At 42.5% G+C, this 16,204-nt stretch overlaps 2 protein-coding genes across 2 annotated transcripts in view; one reads left to right on the top strand and one right to left on the bottom strand.

Moving 5' to 3' along the window:
* Nucleotides 1-8,977, top strand: part of si:zfos-80g12.1 (sestrin-3) — an 11,201-nt gene extending 2,224 nt beyond the window's left edge. Inside the window, exons 2-9 of the mRNA XM_035668808.1 lie at nt 4,149-4,346; nt 4,565-4,747; nt 4,899-5,144; nt 5,686-5,800; nt 5,998-6,122; nt 6,441-6,607; nt 6,698-6,842; nt 6,933-8,977. Coding sequence (XP_035524701.1) covers nt 4,149-4,346; nt 4,565-4,747; nt 4,899-5,144; nt 5,686-5,800; nt 5,998-6,122; nt 6,441-6,607; nt 6,698-6,842; nt 6,933-7,022 — 1,269 coding nt within the window. The 3' untranslated portion in view covers nt 7,023-8,977. The remainder of the gene's footprint in view (nt 1-4,148; nt 4,347-4,564; nt 4,748-4,898; nt 5,145-5,685; nt 5,801-5,997; nt 6,123-6,440; nt 6,608-6,697; nt 6,843-6,932) is intronic.
* A 1,128-nt stretch (nt 8,978-10,105) lies between these two features.
* Nucleotides 10,106-16,204, bottom strand: part of foxo4 (forkhead box O4) — an 11,183-nt gene continuing 5,084 nt past the window's right edge. The window contains exons 4-5 of the mRNA XM_035669790.1: nt 14,039-15,553; nt 10,106-13,448 (exon numbers count right to left, since the gene is read on the bottom strand). Coding sequence (XP_035525683.1) covers nt 14,069-15,553 — 1,485 coding nt within the window. The 3' untranslated portion in view covers nt 10,106-13,448; nt 14,039-14,068. The remainder of the gene's footprint in view (nt 13,449-14,038; nt 15,554-16,204) is intronic.

The following is a 16,204-nucleotide window of genomic DNA, read 5'->3' as shown; positions in this document are numbered from 1 at the left end:
CGCACACACACACACGCGCACACACCACGCGCACACACACACACACACACACACACACACACACACACACACTTCATGCACACATGCACGTCTCTTCTCATGCTGACACATTTACCCTTGGAGGACGGCTGGCATAATTTTTCCACTTCTTTGTGTGTCATCTTGGTCCAGCCCTCTCCTTCGTTTTCCTGCTTGTACAGTGCTGCTGTTTAGTTTGTCAGCCCGGCTATCAAAGCCCGTCTTTGTCTCCATTTACCTTTCCTCCCTTCACTGACGTCACCCCTGTTTTTCATTTCATCCCTGCCTCTTGCTCCGCTCTGATCAATAAACAAATGACCTCTCCTGTGTTTTTGTTTAGTTTTTTTCTTTTGAATGTCAAATGATCTGCACCTGTGAATTTCCCCCCCCACAACAGGCCCTCTATTTATTTCCCTATCTTTTGCTGCCAGGCCATAAGTTTGAATCCATCTTGTGATTTGAATACAGCAGCGCTCTAAAATCAACATTGCCGTCTCGCTTCTGTTACCCTCGAGCTTGTTTTTGACTGGGAAGAAATGGCATTGTTTCAAAATCAGTTGCTGCTGGGCGTACTGTAAGCAGAATTAATAGGTTTGTTTGCCCAAAGCCTTTATGTGCTTCTTTTCCATCAGTCTGTTTTGCATCTATGTGAAACCAAAATATGCATTGTAATACCATACACAGTCCCCTAAATGATGATTTGTTCATTTTTGCTTTATATATCCACCCCCACATGCTTGTTACTAGATTTTTTTCCCTTATCATGCGGGTGTTTTTTTCATGTGGGTGGACAATAAGTAGTGTATCGCCTTATCAAAAGTACTGCTGTGTGCAGCTTGAGTTGCTTCTTGTTTTCAGGCAGTAAAGATGAAGCAGTGTGGATGGGTTGTCTGGACATTGATGGTGTCTGGATACAGCTTTCACTTAACCCTCTTCCCCGAGTGTATATTAGTCACAAGTATTGATTAGTTCTGATTTTATTTAAATATTTTCGACACACTGAAATATAAATTATCTTTCCTGTTCAATCTGGCAACCAGGAAAAAAGACTAAAACTACCTTTTCATTTGAGTATTTTACAATAGACGTCATCATCTTACTGTATAGTGTCTTGAACTTCAACCGTAGGTTTAGCTTAGTTTTAATTTTGCTTTTGTCTTACACAGTCAGCAGACTCAGTTAAAGCCGTAGGATGTGTCATTTCCTGCTGCGCGACGGCTCACTTCAACTGCAGTTCCTGTTTCAATTTGACTTTTCAAGTCATATTTGTCCAGACATGTTTTATGAGATTTCACAAAACACCAATTTCCTCTTTGATCATCGATGCCACTTTTGGCAAATCCCATCTCCTCAGTGGTTATAAGAGTAAGTGTTGTCTTCTTCTTTAACTGTTCTTGTCACAGCTGTAGATTTGACAGAGGCTGAAGTCGGTTAGTTAAATGCCAGCTGGCTGGTAAGGATTTGATGTGCGTGTTTTTGGTGAAAATGCAGTGGGTTTATTGGCGGGCTGTGCAGTCCAGTAAGGTCCGGTGTGGGGGCAGCGGAGTCACATGCAGTGTCCTGTGTGGGTGCAGGGTTCCCTGTACGATACACAAGCCTGTCATTTCAGCTTTAACAAGTCTAACAACAACAGTGAGCTCTTTCTGAATGAATCCTCATGCAGAAATGTTGTTTTCCATCACACTCTGGGCAGGGAGCCTCAGCGCAGCCCCACTGAAGCCAGTAGAGGCCTGTGCCTTGCTTACAGACACTTCAGCAGGGCTCATTGCATCACCTGGTTGCACATAATGTCCCACTTTGATAAGGTTTTGTCGTAACACTGGTGGGATGTTAGTCGTCTTGTTTTTAATAAGTAGTTGCTTTATTTCCAGTCTGAAATGTTTTCCATACGCTGTTGTTAATTCAAAGTCTGGTAGATGAAATTTAAAAGCCAAGAACATTTATTGTTTCTGATTTGTGTTGTTTATGTTGGATGCTGCACTGTGACTCTGAAACAGCCTAAAAAGGCATATTAATTACTGGAGATACTAAACTGAGACATCAGGCGGCTGATATTATTGGCACGTATGCTGATAAGAAGAAGAAATGTCTGTACCTTTTTGCTGACATGTTTAAGAGTTTGCAGTTTTTGAACTGAATCATTTATAATCAAATGGAAGCATAACCAGTTTGTGTCGCAATCCTAGCTGAGTCAACAGTGGCGGACTGGAAAATAAAACTATGCTATGTAGTCGACCTACAGGGTAAGTCCTTGACAAGTCGTACATGTTTTCTATACGGTGTCCCATTCCTTTCATTGGCCGAGCCGGTTAGTGCTTGATGGAGCAGTAACCTAGATTCTGCAGCTCAGAATACTAATCAGTAGCTCTTGTGTTTGCAGAGGGATACTTGTTTGAATGTGCTCTTGTCAATAGGTCTTTGATTGGCAGGCACCTGTGTGCTCCGCGTACCCTGCAGGCCATTTCCCATGTACTGGGTCTGTGTCCGGGGGGTTTCATTTAAGTTCACTTGCTGCTTTTTTTATTGTTCTATTTAGCCTCCTGTTCCTTTTTCGATATTTTTCTCTCTTGCTTTATACAAACAATTGATTAGGAACTATAAACATCCGATTGAGATTTGTTTAACACGTAGCATGTTAATATGTCTCTTAAGATCTGAGCTTGGACTCTATATAGGTCAAGAGGTGGGGCCTCTTGCAGGATCAGGAGGAAAACCCTCTTCCACTGCGGGGAGAAGTGAAATACCACATGGAGCTACCAGCCAGATAAACATGGTGCTGAATGCCAAAGAAAAATAATTAAGTAACACGGATCACTATCTGTGCCATAAGCTGAGGTGTGATTTGACAGGACAGTAAGAATCCTAGACAGCAGTTTGTGCTGTTAAAAGGAGACGTGTTTGCCAGCGTTGGTACAGTTCAAACTGCAGTGAACCATTTGGCTTTGATCAGCGCTGTGCACTCAGGTTTCACTGGCAGGGGAGCCGAGTCCTCACTCAAGGCCGAGCTCCCGAACACCTTTTCCTAGAGGCCATTGTATGGTGGCGAGAGACGCAATAAACGACTGCGCCGAAGAGGGCAGGCCAGCTTCCCTCTCCACATGGGTCTGTTTCTCTTGGCCTCAGGCTGCTCGGCCCAGTCGCTCCAGTGTTTGTGTGTTTGGTTTCGTCCACTTCTTTGCTGCTGCGGAGCTTCCCTCTTCAAGGCCTCCTAAGCCCGACTTTCACATTAGTTCCTTCATCTGCGGTTCCTCCCAGCATGTAAATCCCCTCTTCTAAGAACAACGTTGGGTGTTTTTATTCCTGGTTTTAGCTGTTTTGGTCCACTGCATCCACCTCCAGTTCACAGAAATGGATACCTATTAAGCTGTGGTGCGTTGTCGGCATTTAATAACAATGTAGTGAACTCGTATGAAGCGTCAGACCCTGCCGCGGCGACCATGAGCTGGTGTCTGTGTGCCCGTCGAGCTCCCAGCTGAGCACCGTTGTTTGCTTGTTTTATTTGCAGGAAGAATAATGTAAGGAATGCACTCACTTGCCAGTGGCGCCGATAACACAGCACCGTGGCTGCTGTTCTTCCAAGACTGGGTTAGGGTTAGATTTAATCAGCTGATTTAAGGTGTGGAACATGACTCCGGTCCAAAGCACAGTCTGAGCCATCACATGGTGTGGACACTGAAGTCCAACCTTATCTTAAACCAACCTACTTTGGCTACTAAATGAGCTCCAGTAATTCCCTCAAATGAAAACATTTAACACTGTCACTGTGGAGTCTGTGGCTGCTAGTTCTGCAACTGATGTTTATTTTGTTTCTCGATTCATTGTGCTGATTACTTTGTCCATTAACTGAGTCATTTCTTTATCTGTAAAATGTCTCACAGCCAATGATGTGATGTCTTCAGTCCAAAACCCAGAGATTGTCCGTTTCTGTTATATAATACAGAGAAAAGCAGCAAATCCTCGTATTCGAGCCACTTTAACTGGTTGCATGAGAAATCGATTTAAATAACTTTTCAGCTCCAGTTGTTGCTGCCTCAACATACACATGAACACAATGAAAAAAACAGCTTGTACTGCAGTGACAAACAATCAGAGACCCACCCTCTCCCCCCTCTCTGTCCTGGTTTCTGTAGGTGATGGTGAACGGTGAGAAGGAGCGAGTGTCGCTGCTGTTCATGAAGGCTCTGGTCAGCACGGGGAGCATAGACGCCGTATCCCAGCAGATGGCCTCTCACCCTCAGTACTTGGAGAGCTTCCTGCGCACACAGCACTACATCTTGCACATGGACGGCCCCCTACCGCTGCCATACCGCCATTACATCGCCATCATGGTCAGTGACCAGGCTGTTATTGTTTATGCATACCCAGGATCTCACCAGTTGTCATCCTACTGCACATGTAGCTAAACAGATAGTAGACTTGGAAGGCGTTCTCGACTCCTCAGGGATCATAACAGTATTATTCAAAATGAAAGAATAACAAGCTGTGTTGTTTCAGTCGGCCATTTTGCTGAATTTGTCTGCTCAACTTCCTCTCCTGTGACTTCCAGGCTGCAGCTCGACATCACTGCAACTACCTGGTGTATCTGCACTCAGCCCAGTTTCTGAGGGTGGGTGGGGACCCTCTGTGGTTGCAGGGTTTGGAGGCAGCGCCCCCTCGCCTTCGTCTGCTTGACCACATCAACAGGGTGCTGGCCCACCAACCCTGGCTCATTGCCTGCTCACACATCCAGGTGCAGCGAAGCAAAACACAGATGAACCAAACATAACGAAAATCACCGATTATCACATGCAGATAATACAAAACTATTTATTGTCTTTAGAGCACTCATAATACATATTCGTACCCGTCTGACCCTGAGCTCTTGTCTCTGTTTCCTGCAGACGCTGCTGAAGACGGGTGAGCAGTGCTGGTCTTTGGCTGAGCTGGTGCAGGCCGTGGTGATCCTGGCCCACTGCCACTCCCTCTGCAGCTTTGTGTTTGGATGCGACACAGACTCAGAGTTTGTCCCCCTCTCCAAATCTCCTAACGGTACCCCGCCGACCTTCTGCCCCTTTGATGCTGCCAACGGCAACACCAACGTGCCTCAGCCACTCGCCACTCCCACCGAACACATAACACGCCGACGGGTAACAAGTCAGACTTGTATTTTGTTAGAATAAAAATCACTCTCGTCTTTTAAACATTTGTAATGCTAAGAAACCTCCAAAGTGCAATGGATGTTTTATGGTTAATGAAATACTATTTTAAATAAAATAAGCTTTTATAATTACAAAGATGATACAGGGCTGCAACCTAATTTTATTAGAGTTTAATTTGTAGAATTACATTTACAATTCATAGATTAATATTTAATCTTCAAATTGCACATCTTTTTTTACCCAAAGATGCTAAATTTACAAAGATAAACAGAGAAAAGCACCAAATTCTCACATTTTACTTTTAAAGCGATTATAAAAATGATTCATGGTTAGTTTTGAGACGTTTATCAGTTAATTAACTGATTATTCCTGTGTGATCTCTTGGAGACATTTCAATGAGAATATGACATAAATACTAACTGACGTGTGAGATGAAGGTGGGGGATTATTTCTCGTCGCTCTGCAGTAGGTTGTGTCTGTTCTTCGTGAGATACTTCATCAGTACCTCTCCTGGCCTTTCTGTTCACAGTCTCTGGACTCCAGCTGTGACATAGTGTGTCTAAAGGAAAGGATTCAGAAGTCCCAGGAGGAGCGTGAGAAAAGAGAAGAGCGTCTGCTGCAGACCCAAACACACCAGCAAACAGGTAACCTACTTGGCGCATAATACGCAGACATGCACACAAACAAACTGTAGAGTTGTTCCCACTCACGTCTGATCGTTATCTCGAGCATTAAATTTAGGTCACATGGTGTGAAACTTGAGCAATTACCACACTTATTGACGCACTCTCTCTCTTTGCCCCCCTTCCACCTCCTTTGCTGTCATCGTGTCTGTTTTTAGATATGGAAGAAGAGGAGGAGATCATTTTCTTTGCAGACCCCACGCGTTTTATCACAGACCCTGACTTCTGCTATCAGGAGTTTGCTCGTAGGGAGGAGGACCACTTTCAAGTATTTAGAGTTCAGGTGAGGATGTCACGTCTGTGGATGTATCAGTGGGCAGGTGGTGCTGTCAGTACAACTGTATGTGTTACTGGCAGAGGAAATACTTGTAATGGGACACCTCAAATAGCTTAACACAGTTTTAAATCAATACTCTTGATGTCTGTATTAGACTGTAACCTTCCCACTTCTGGCCTCTAAAAACCATTAAAATAAACACAATTCTTTGGTTGAACTGGTCACAAATGGGAAGCTGTGCTTTAATAATTGATGAGTTAATTGTGACTGCGTATCCAAACCCTGCAATACTGACTGTGAGGATGTGTTGTATTTGCTCTGCAGGACTATTCATGGGAGGACCACGGCTTCTCCTTGGTCAACAGGTTGTATTCGGACATCGGGCACCTCTTGGACGACCGGTTCAGGAGCGTGACCACTCTCCCCTCGCTGCACAGCCCCGACTTGAAGAGGTCGATCTGGAATTACATCCATTGTGTGTTAGGAATACGGTGAGCGACTGCCCTTTTTATTTTACTCCTACAAGAGCCCTACTTTTCTTTGTGTTTGGTAGATAAATAAATGTTTCTTTGTGGTCACAGGTATGATGATTACGATTACGGAGAAGTGAACCAGTTGCTGGAGCGGGATTTGAAACTGTACATCAAGGCTGTGGCCTGTTTTCCCGATGCCACCAAAGCTCCAGTGTGTCCGCTGAGCTGGGCTCCACTTAAGACTTCAGAACGGGTAAGAAGACCTTTACCTTCCACTGGTTAACCTTCAATCCTCTCTTGGCAGTCTGAATCATTTCCTTCCATTTTATTTCCTTTCCCTCAGATACATGTGAATTTACTAATCATGGAGGCCCGCCTACAGGCTGAGTTGCTATACGCTCTGAGAGCCATCACTCAGTACATGATTGCCTAAGTGCTCAGAGAGGCACAAAGCTAAAACTTTCCGCCGGTACAGAGAGACCCAGAGACACAAGGATGAAGAAATCTCATCAGGCAGATGGTGACGTGGGACAAGAGCGGCACTCTTAAGGACACAGAGCTCCGTCGTTTTGTGGCTGTGCCTCATGAATGTGCTTTTCTTTTTCTCAGATTTAATGTATTTATACCATTGTGCCACACCTCCTCGCCCCTTCTGCAGATTATTTCTTTGTGAAGTCCTCTCATCAAACATCTCGGCTCTCAAAGGTTATGTGCAATTATTACTAGAGTTGTTTTAATTTTTACCTGTTGTTTTTTGTTCCAGCTCAGTCTGTGAGAAACTGCTTGTTTGTAGCAGTGTGTTACAGTGGCTAATACTCTCCTTTTTAGTTTGATCAGTCTCCTTTTGTATTAACTATGCTTTCCCCCCCAAAAAAAGAAAGAAATCTTTTTGTATGTGTAATGTTAATGGGAGACCAGGGCCTTTTTTGTTTTTTTTGTTTTTTTTTGGACAATCCTTGTCAGTGTTGGAGGAGGACATTAAGTGGACCGTGAAGGACAGTCAGTTTTTCTCTCCCTAACATTTCGTATTAATGCTGGTCAAGAACAAACTCAACAGTGACACTGCTGGAAGTTATCACATCACTATAGTTTCTTTTAATAAGCACTTTTTTAAACTTTATATATTTATAATGCAAGGTAGCTCATTAGTAGACATTGAGCCGCACAGTGTGTGGGTCTGACGCCTTTCTTCTCCACTGTACAACATGTAATGAAGATTTTTAGACTGGTTGTCTTCAAACTTTCAGACTTTGCTTTTGTTCTCTACCCCAGTTTTGCGAGTGAAGTAATTTGATCCGAAAGATGCCAGTGAATTATTGTAAAGGATTTTGAAAGTAATGATGTTCGCAAAATGCCAAATTTACATCTGATGTTAAGAAAATTTGTACCTAAAGAGGCCAGTGAGCTCTTTCCTACGGTGAAGATGAAGCTGAGCCATTTGCTGAACGATTATTTTGTCATTTGTACTGACGAGCTTCAGAAATGACCAAATCAGAGACTGAATTTCAGACCAAAGGTCGTTAAAAAACTCAACTGTTCACACCAGTAAAGTGATGAATTAGAAAGATGAAAAACACCCTGAAGTAGATCTGTACTGGTCATGAGTTGAGGTTGGGTTCAGATTTTTTTTTTTGCTCAAAGCTTTGTGTTAAAGCTTTTTTTGTGAGCTGTATCAAAGCTGATTATCAAGTCAAAATCCATGGTACAATTTACGCAGCGGTACAATTTACGAAGCAGAACAATGTGCAAACTAGTCGTTAAAACTCTTGTATCTTTTTTTTGTTTTGCATTTTTATTTTTACAGTTTTTGTAAACTCTAGAGTACTTTTTTGTGTTGTTTCTGGGTGTGACGGTAGGACCTGCTTGTTGTGCTGCAGCCTGGGTAGACGTAGAGGTGTGACAGACTGTTTAGAGTTAGACATTAGTAACTGCAGGATGTAGAAAGGAAACAGAAGTGCATATCGACAAAAGCAAAAGCGCTGTTAACACAGGTGCCTTCAGGCTAAAACTGGAGTGCTGCTGAAGTGGAGGGATGTGACTACTGGAGGCTGAATGTGGGCTTCGGTTGCAGCTGGGAAACACCCCCGACTGACAACTATAAAACTTGTGGTTATTTCTTGTTGTCGGTCAGCACCGTTTCTGATGAATATTACGGCCTTGAGTGCCGGTGTTTTCTATCAGACACCTTCTACAAGCCCCAGCAACTCAGCAAGAGCCTTTGACACAGATGGATGTTTAAAAAATGTTCAACTTGAGCAGATAAAAAAAAAGACAATTATTTAAAATAAAAAACAACCTTAAAAAAAAGAACAAGTGAAAAGACAAAAAAATGTTTTTTTGAAAATGTGAAGAAATGTTTTCTATAAAGATGTTATATGAAAATAAGATCTGGCTACTGTTGTGTTTCACTTTGTTCCACACGATGTCTCCAAGAACCTGAACTTACCTGATCACATGAACCTTTGTCTCCCTCTGATTATAGACTCCAGTTTCAGTTAATTGACTACATGCACATTACATGGAAATGTGAATTAGCTCATCAGTTCAACTGGCCTCCAAGGCAGGATTGACACAGGGTGAAACAGGTAATATAGTTGCAGTTGCAAGGTGATTTTTAAATGTATCTCAATCATGTTTGAAGGCTGAAAGCTGATTGTAGATTTCAAACCCTAGAATGAAATGAAACTTGTAGCTGCCAGCGAGGGAAGAAATTTAATTAAAGAACAGGTTCACATTTTTTCACGTCTGTTTTAAGCTCACACTCCCTTAATTAATAATTGTTGCTCCCGTCCATGCTGACTGTGAAGAGACGCTTTCCTAAAGTAATTTAAATCCAGTCTTAATTCTGTTAATTCTCAAGTCAAATCAAATCGACTTCAACTGTCTGTGATATCAAGTGGTTTTCTTTTTAATGCAAAACTTCCTCCTTTTGTTTCCTTGGACAGCTTTTTGTGGCTGAGCTGTGGTGGAGGGACAGTAAACCATAAGTTAAACTGTTAATAAGTTCGGTAGAACTTTGAGAGCTGTGGATTTTGTGTCCATCACTTGCACTGAAATCACATTAGGAAATGATCTCGTCACGCCTAGTGTGGAGAAGAGGAACGATTAGTGTCCAAAAATACACATCGGCATGGGATTATTTATAGACAGATAAAAAAGTGAACTTATCCTTTAAAAACACACCATTATTGGTAAAATACATGGGATTTATTACAAAGCAAAAACTAAATAATGTATATAATTGTTATGGTCTGTACAGCACACATGTAGCAGGTAGGAAACTTAACAAAAGAATCACTTTTATATGAGTTCATTATTGTTCTGTCTCATTCACCAACAGTATATTGTGCAGTACATTTATATCTGCCACTACATGTAGGCACAGTATATGTGGTAGGAGAGTAGTTGTATAACTGGACAACAGTGCCCCCTAGTGGCAGACCTGCACAACTGACAGTCCGACTTTAAAGAAACTCGTTCCTGAATAAATAAAAGTCACAAAGTTTGCACCAATACTTCAGACAAAGTGGGTTAAACAGTTTATTGAATTTATTTCTGCTGTTCAGAACTGTTTGTCATCTCTGGCTGACTTTACAATGTGTAAAGAAAAAAAAGACTGAAGGGGGGAGGGGAAGGGGGTTTCTATCAACAATCAAAAATCATAAACATAATTGGCTTATGCACAACTCATCATAACCTGTCAACCCCACCCACCCCTATGGGAAAATTAGTAAGTAAAAAAAAAAAAAAAACCCACCCTCGCTGAATACTAAAATGTTGCATCAAATGGGGCAATTTCAAATTTAAAAACAAACATACAGGGACTAACTGCTAGTTTAAAGAAAACAATATGTAGATAGTTGTAATTACATAGAGGGGGAGATACAAGGGAAGTAATAACACCACACCTGCCCTGTTCTTTTAGGAGGCAACAGTAAACTAGAGACATCAAGCCTGGTGCAGCTGGTTCTCACAAACCGACCACCACTCCTCCTCTTACATGCTGCTGTGCGTCCTAACAACTGTTCATAACATCTCCAACACCTGGACATTAGTTCAGAGGAACTGGGGGATTTGTTGCATATACAACTTTCCTAAAAATGATTCCGTTATGATTTAAAATAAGAAGAAAATCATGCATTTTCAACAAGCTGGTCTTCAGTTTCCAGAATTACTTAAGTGACCAGTTTGGGGAGGGGGGGTATATATATATATAAACATAAAAACAAAGAGGGGTAAGGACTGTGGATTGATAACACCAAATCAAGATCCTTGTGCCGTATACAGAAAATTCAAAAAGGTCCTGATATGCACCCATTGTATCATGGCGTACAGGATACGTCACAAATGACATCTAGCACCATTCAAAAAGAAAAAAAAAACACCTGTGGAACAAAAAGAAGAAGAAGTAGAAGAGTGCTTTATACAAATCAGAGACTAACATATCGACATAACTACAGTGAAATGATGAATATTAGGATTTTAAACTGCAGGGATGTTATTCCTGATCACAAAAAAGTTGACGGTTATAAACAAAGAAATTAAATACAAACACAAAACACAGAATTTTAAAAGGGGGGGAGATGACAAAATAAAGTCCATCTTGCTACAGAGTAACATCATGCTATAGTGTTTTAAATATTGGCAGTCAAAAAAAAATAAACCAAGGGAAAGGCTAGTACTGATATACATGGCTGGAGAGCTAGAATACATTTCTCTAACAAAGGGAAGTCAAATTTGAGATCAACTCGACAGAAACGTGTCCAGGAAAACAAAACAAAGACGTAATGTTGATGGTTTCCAGTCTGTAGTAACAGAGAAAATGTGTAGAATAAATATACTTTTTTGCTGTTGTTTGTCTCGTGATCTGATAACGTCTGAGCAGAATTGTTTTCCCGTTGTTTTTCTTGCGAGCAACCCTGAGAGGTAACGGTTGTATTAGTCTCGTTTTGAGATGAGAATTCTGGCGGCAGGTTGAAAAGTGGGACAGTGAAGGTTTCTCTTTCCATTGTGCCACATTTCAGCGCAGATCTTTTTAAACTTGGATTCACAACTAATGCAGAAGATAATGAGGCAGATCATTGGGAATTTGAGTTCAAACGGTCAAGTATAGATGCACTTTGCCTCGCTCGTCTTTCAAAGTCAGATTTCATGTTACAGGCATCTTTTGCAAAGCTTATGTACACCGAGATACTGTGTCAGGCCCAAGCGCTCCCTAAATGCCATGCAAATGCAAATATTAGTGTTCCTTTGGTTATGTAAAAAAATCTACATGCATCTCATCCTTTACAAAAATAAAAGTATAGAAAATTACCGTTAGAAATTATCTGAAAATGCTTCTTCCAATGTAAAAAAACATCACTTGTCATTAGTAATATATTCATATGTATTAATATCTCATTTATTACCTCCATCTAAATTGTATATTAAAACTATAATCAAATATATTCTTTTTTTTGTACTTCTCACACAGTGAATTAATTCCTTGAACTGAATAATTGAAGTCCTGAATAATTAAAAGTGTGAGAGAATATTCTGACACCCACGGCCCCCCTCGAACCCCCCCAGACAAGATATCAGGAAAATGTTAAATAGCAAAACCCTTCAAGAAGTGTTTTTTTTTTTCAGATTTCCTTCAAGGTTTTTATCTAGTTCTCCTGATAAATCTGCATAGCGTGTCATTGTGTACGTGTGCAACATGTACATTAAAATTGTTGTTTTCTTTACAGAATTTAAACTCTCTTTTTATGAAATGGTAAAAACCTAATGTGGATGTATTCTCCTCGTTCTGGGTTCCCGTGTCGCAGGAACCTAAGTGCTTTGAAAACGCACAGGCTCGATAAAAAGAACAGTTAGACCATTTGACAATGGAGGCATACTGCTGTCTGAGACATGTAATACTTGGCCAACCAATCACTTGTTGGCAAATAAATTTACCCTTGAATGCCCTGTGTAATAAATTCACAAATCACATTTCTTCATCTTGTTAGTTTAACTGCACATCAGGGATTTCTAAAAAAAAAACAACAAACACACCCTCTAACTGACATCTACCTTAACACCAAAAATGCCAAACTGCAAATACATACCCTCTTAACTGTTGAACCACCAAATTTCATTGGAGAAAATATATTTTTTCCTTTTTTCCTCTAAAGTGAGAAAAAAATCGTACATGTTACCGTAGTCCGAGGACACATTTGGGGGAGATGTGTAGCCAATGCTGAATCTTTTTATACCTCCAGTCGTCCGGTCTTTATCTTCCACCTGTTCACAATCCTCAACGTTTTCTCCGACTCCTGCGATGAAGCCCTTTTTGTCGTGGTGCGGCAGAGTTGGGGGCACCTTTATTCAGACGATCAAACAGCATTTGGTCTGGCAAGTTCATGCGAGGCAAGTGTCAGTGGAAAACTGGCCATTTCTCCAAACACACACAGTCCATTGAGTCTTCAATACCAAAGCCATTGAGTACCGTATCCACCCTAAAGCTATTCTGGTGTAACTGAAATATAAACTCCCAGCAGAGGGAAGTTAATGATTTGTCTTTTCACTCTAAAAACTTTATGTCACACGTTTTTAAAAATCATCAGTTCAGATTAAAAGAAAGAAAAAAAAACGGCTAGCAGCCAAATCGTTGCAGGTGTTATTTTTTTTTAAAAAACAAAAAGGGACAAAAATTGTGCATAGTAGCCTGGATCTCCTCCCTGTCCTCTGCATGTCTTGGCACATGACATGGGTGAGGTCTGGTTTTGTCTTTAAAGTGAAGCATCGTATTTGAAAATAGTATCTCCAGCCAGCAGGGAGGAGTAATGCACCGGTCGCTTTATCATTCTGTGAGGTTATCTTGATTGGTGATCAGTTCCTGGAAGACAAGAAGATAAAAAGGTCATTTGTGTTGTTGTTTACTAGCTCCTTAACACAGGTTATGTAAGTGATTAGGTCATACATTGGCATCAATGTACACATACACACAATCCATGTGACTGTAGAACTGAATCAATCAGCAACAATTTTTTAATAATCGCTATCAATTGTTCGGCAAATTGATTGTTTGGTCTAAAAAATGCCAGAAAACTGAAAAATGCTCATCAGGACCCAACGTGACGTCTTCAAATGTCTTATTTTATCCCACAAACAGTCCAAAACCAAAATATATTAAATGTACAACTATATAAAAACAGTAAAAAGAATCAAATCCTCACAAAGCTGAAAACCGCAAATGTTTCACTTTTCATAAATAACTTTAAAAAAATTAAACTTTTTATTTTTATTTTTACTGGCAATCAAATAATCAATTAACAATCGTTTATTGAGACAAAATGCCAAACATTTTCTGATTCCACCGACCTGAATGTGAGGATTTGCTACTTTTCTGTGTTTTATATGTTTGTCAGTTGAATATAATAACAGACATTTGAAGTTGAACCCAATTGATCAATAACGTCAGCATACCTGGCTAACTGCGTGTGGTCAGCGGAGGAATTAGCTGGGTACCCAGCTGTGAGCGGAGCCCTGTGTGGTGGCTGGGCCTGCGTAGCCTTGGCCTCCAGGCAGTATGGGGTCAAAGTTGAAGTCAATGCCATCTCCGTCCATGAGGTCACTGTTGATGATGTAGTCCACGTCACAATCCAGATTTTCGGTGAACATGTCAATGTCCAAGTCTGTGGGCAGTCGGTCCTGACCGGTCGGGAAGCAGGACGGAGCTCCGAACTGACTCATCCCCTGCAGGCTCACGCTGGGGTTGGCTGAGGCGACGTGGTGAGAGCCCCCCGCTGGCACCGTGGCATGCTGGGCCTTGAGAGCAGAGAGCTGTGATGGGTCCTGAGACATACCTGAGAGGATCATCCCCAACCCCATCTGAGAGTGATGCTGGTGTTGTTGCTGCGGCTGCTGTTGCTGCTGCTGCTGGTGAAGGTGATGCTGCTGCAGCGTCATGGGTGCCACCGTGTTCGGCTCCAGCCCTTTACCCAACAGCAGATGATTGGGTTTGGACCTCACACCCACCACGGACGTGCCCATGCCCATCATGCCCACCCCTCCAGGACTGGGCATGAGGGGATCCACCTGGGTCATCAGGACGTCGCTCGGAGGAGGGGAGTCGGAGGTGAGCAGCGCCTCCAGGCTGGAAGGCACGTGGGTGCTGTAATGGCCGCTCCCACGAGAGCCGGAGCCGGACATGGGGTTGAAGAGGGAGTTGCTGAAGGTCGTCGTCTCTTTGCTGCTGGGACCACACTGAGAGATGGAGGCCTGGGTCCCGGTGTGAGCGGGGGGCTGCGGGAGGTTGGATGACTGCAGCTGATGGAAGGAGGAGAAGCTGGAGCCGCGAGGCAGCAGAGTGGAGGCGGAGGGCAGCGGAGTGGGAGGTGCAGGGGGGGCTGTACTGGGACTGGCGCCTCCCTGCTGCCCCGTCATCAATGTGAGGCCGTCGATCAGATCCAGCTCCTCCATGAGTGTCTCTGTGAGGGTGGGGGTCAAGCTGCTGGCAGTGTATCTCCCCAGCAGTGAGTCCTCGGGCAGGTTGTCATCGTCCTCCTGTCCAGGGGCGATGGGGGACAGGCGTCCGCTCAGGGTGCTGGCGTTGGAGCTCGTGCGTGGGCGGAACGTGGTCCACATGTCGCCGTCATCCAGGCTGCCGCGGGACGAGGGGCTGCTGCTGTTCACCCCCCATTTGGGAAACTGCTGGGATGAATTAGGGCTGTCTGCGCCTGCTGAGCCCGTGCTGCCGTCACCCTGCACCCCTCCAGCGCCCCCCAGGCCGGCTGCTCCCGCCTGCTTCTTGGTCTGCTTGGCCCTCATGCGGCTCTTCAGCAGTTTGCTGCTGTTGTCCATGGAGGCGGCCCGGCGGCGAGGAGCTTTCCCGGTCTTCCCTCCTTCCGGGTTGAGCATCCACCAGGAGCTCTTGCCTGTGGACTCATTGTGAACCCTCAGGAACTTGTTGTGGAGTGATAAATTGTGACGAATTGAATTCTGAAGGAAACGGAGTAAGAGAATTTAATTATGAGAGGTGTAGATTATGCAGATTAAAAGTGGGTTTATTTTCATTATTAATCACGAACAGTAAATAGTTTGTCACTGCCAACGTTTAAATTATCCTACTGAGAGTAAAGCACCAGGAAATAAGTTAAAGGATACTTCTGTGGGGTCACGTAACAAATAACAGAATAAAATAATAATAATCTTAATTCAGTATATATTATTTTCCTTTGCCTGTTTTAATATTTTTAAAAGGGTCAAAACTTAGAGACAAATTCAAATTGTGTTGATGGTCGTAAGTAGTTATTTATTCACTTTGTTTCAGAGTTACAAACCAGAAAAGGTTGGCGACCACTGGTGTGAACCAAGACTACAAAAGTATTTACTAACTCAGATTTATCACAGATCTTAACTGCAACAGGAAATTATCTTTACAACAAGTACAGTTAATAAATCAGTGTCTGCTGATTGATTAATATCTCATCATCAGTCAATGTGAACATCAGATTCTCTACACCCAAAATAATAAGTCATATACTTTGATTTCGGGGGAAGCTCCTCTGATTGCTGTGATATTTTCTTCTGTGGCCTAACATGAACTGTAGAGCTATAAATATATAGTATATCATATAAATATATATATAC

This window comes from Morone saxatilis, unplaced genomic scaffold (assembly GCF_004916995.1).
Source record: "Morone saxatilis isolate NCDOM2014 unplaced genomic scaffold, NCSU_SB_2.0 Contig22, whole genome shotgun sequence".
In the NCBI taxonomy this organism is placed as follows: domain Eukaryota; kingdom Metazoa; phylum Chordata; class Actinopteri; family Moronidae; genus Morone; species Morone saxatilis.
This window is presented reverse-complemented; position numbering and strand designations above follow the sequence as displayed.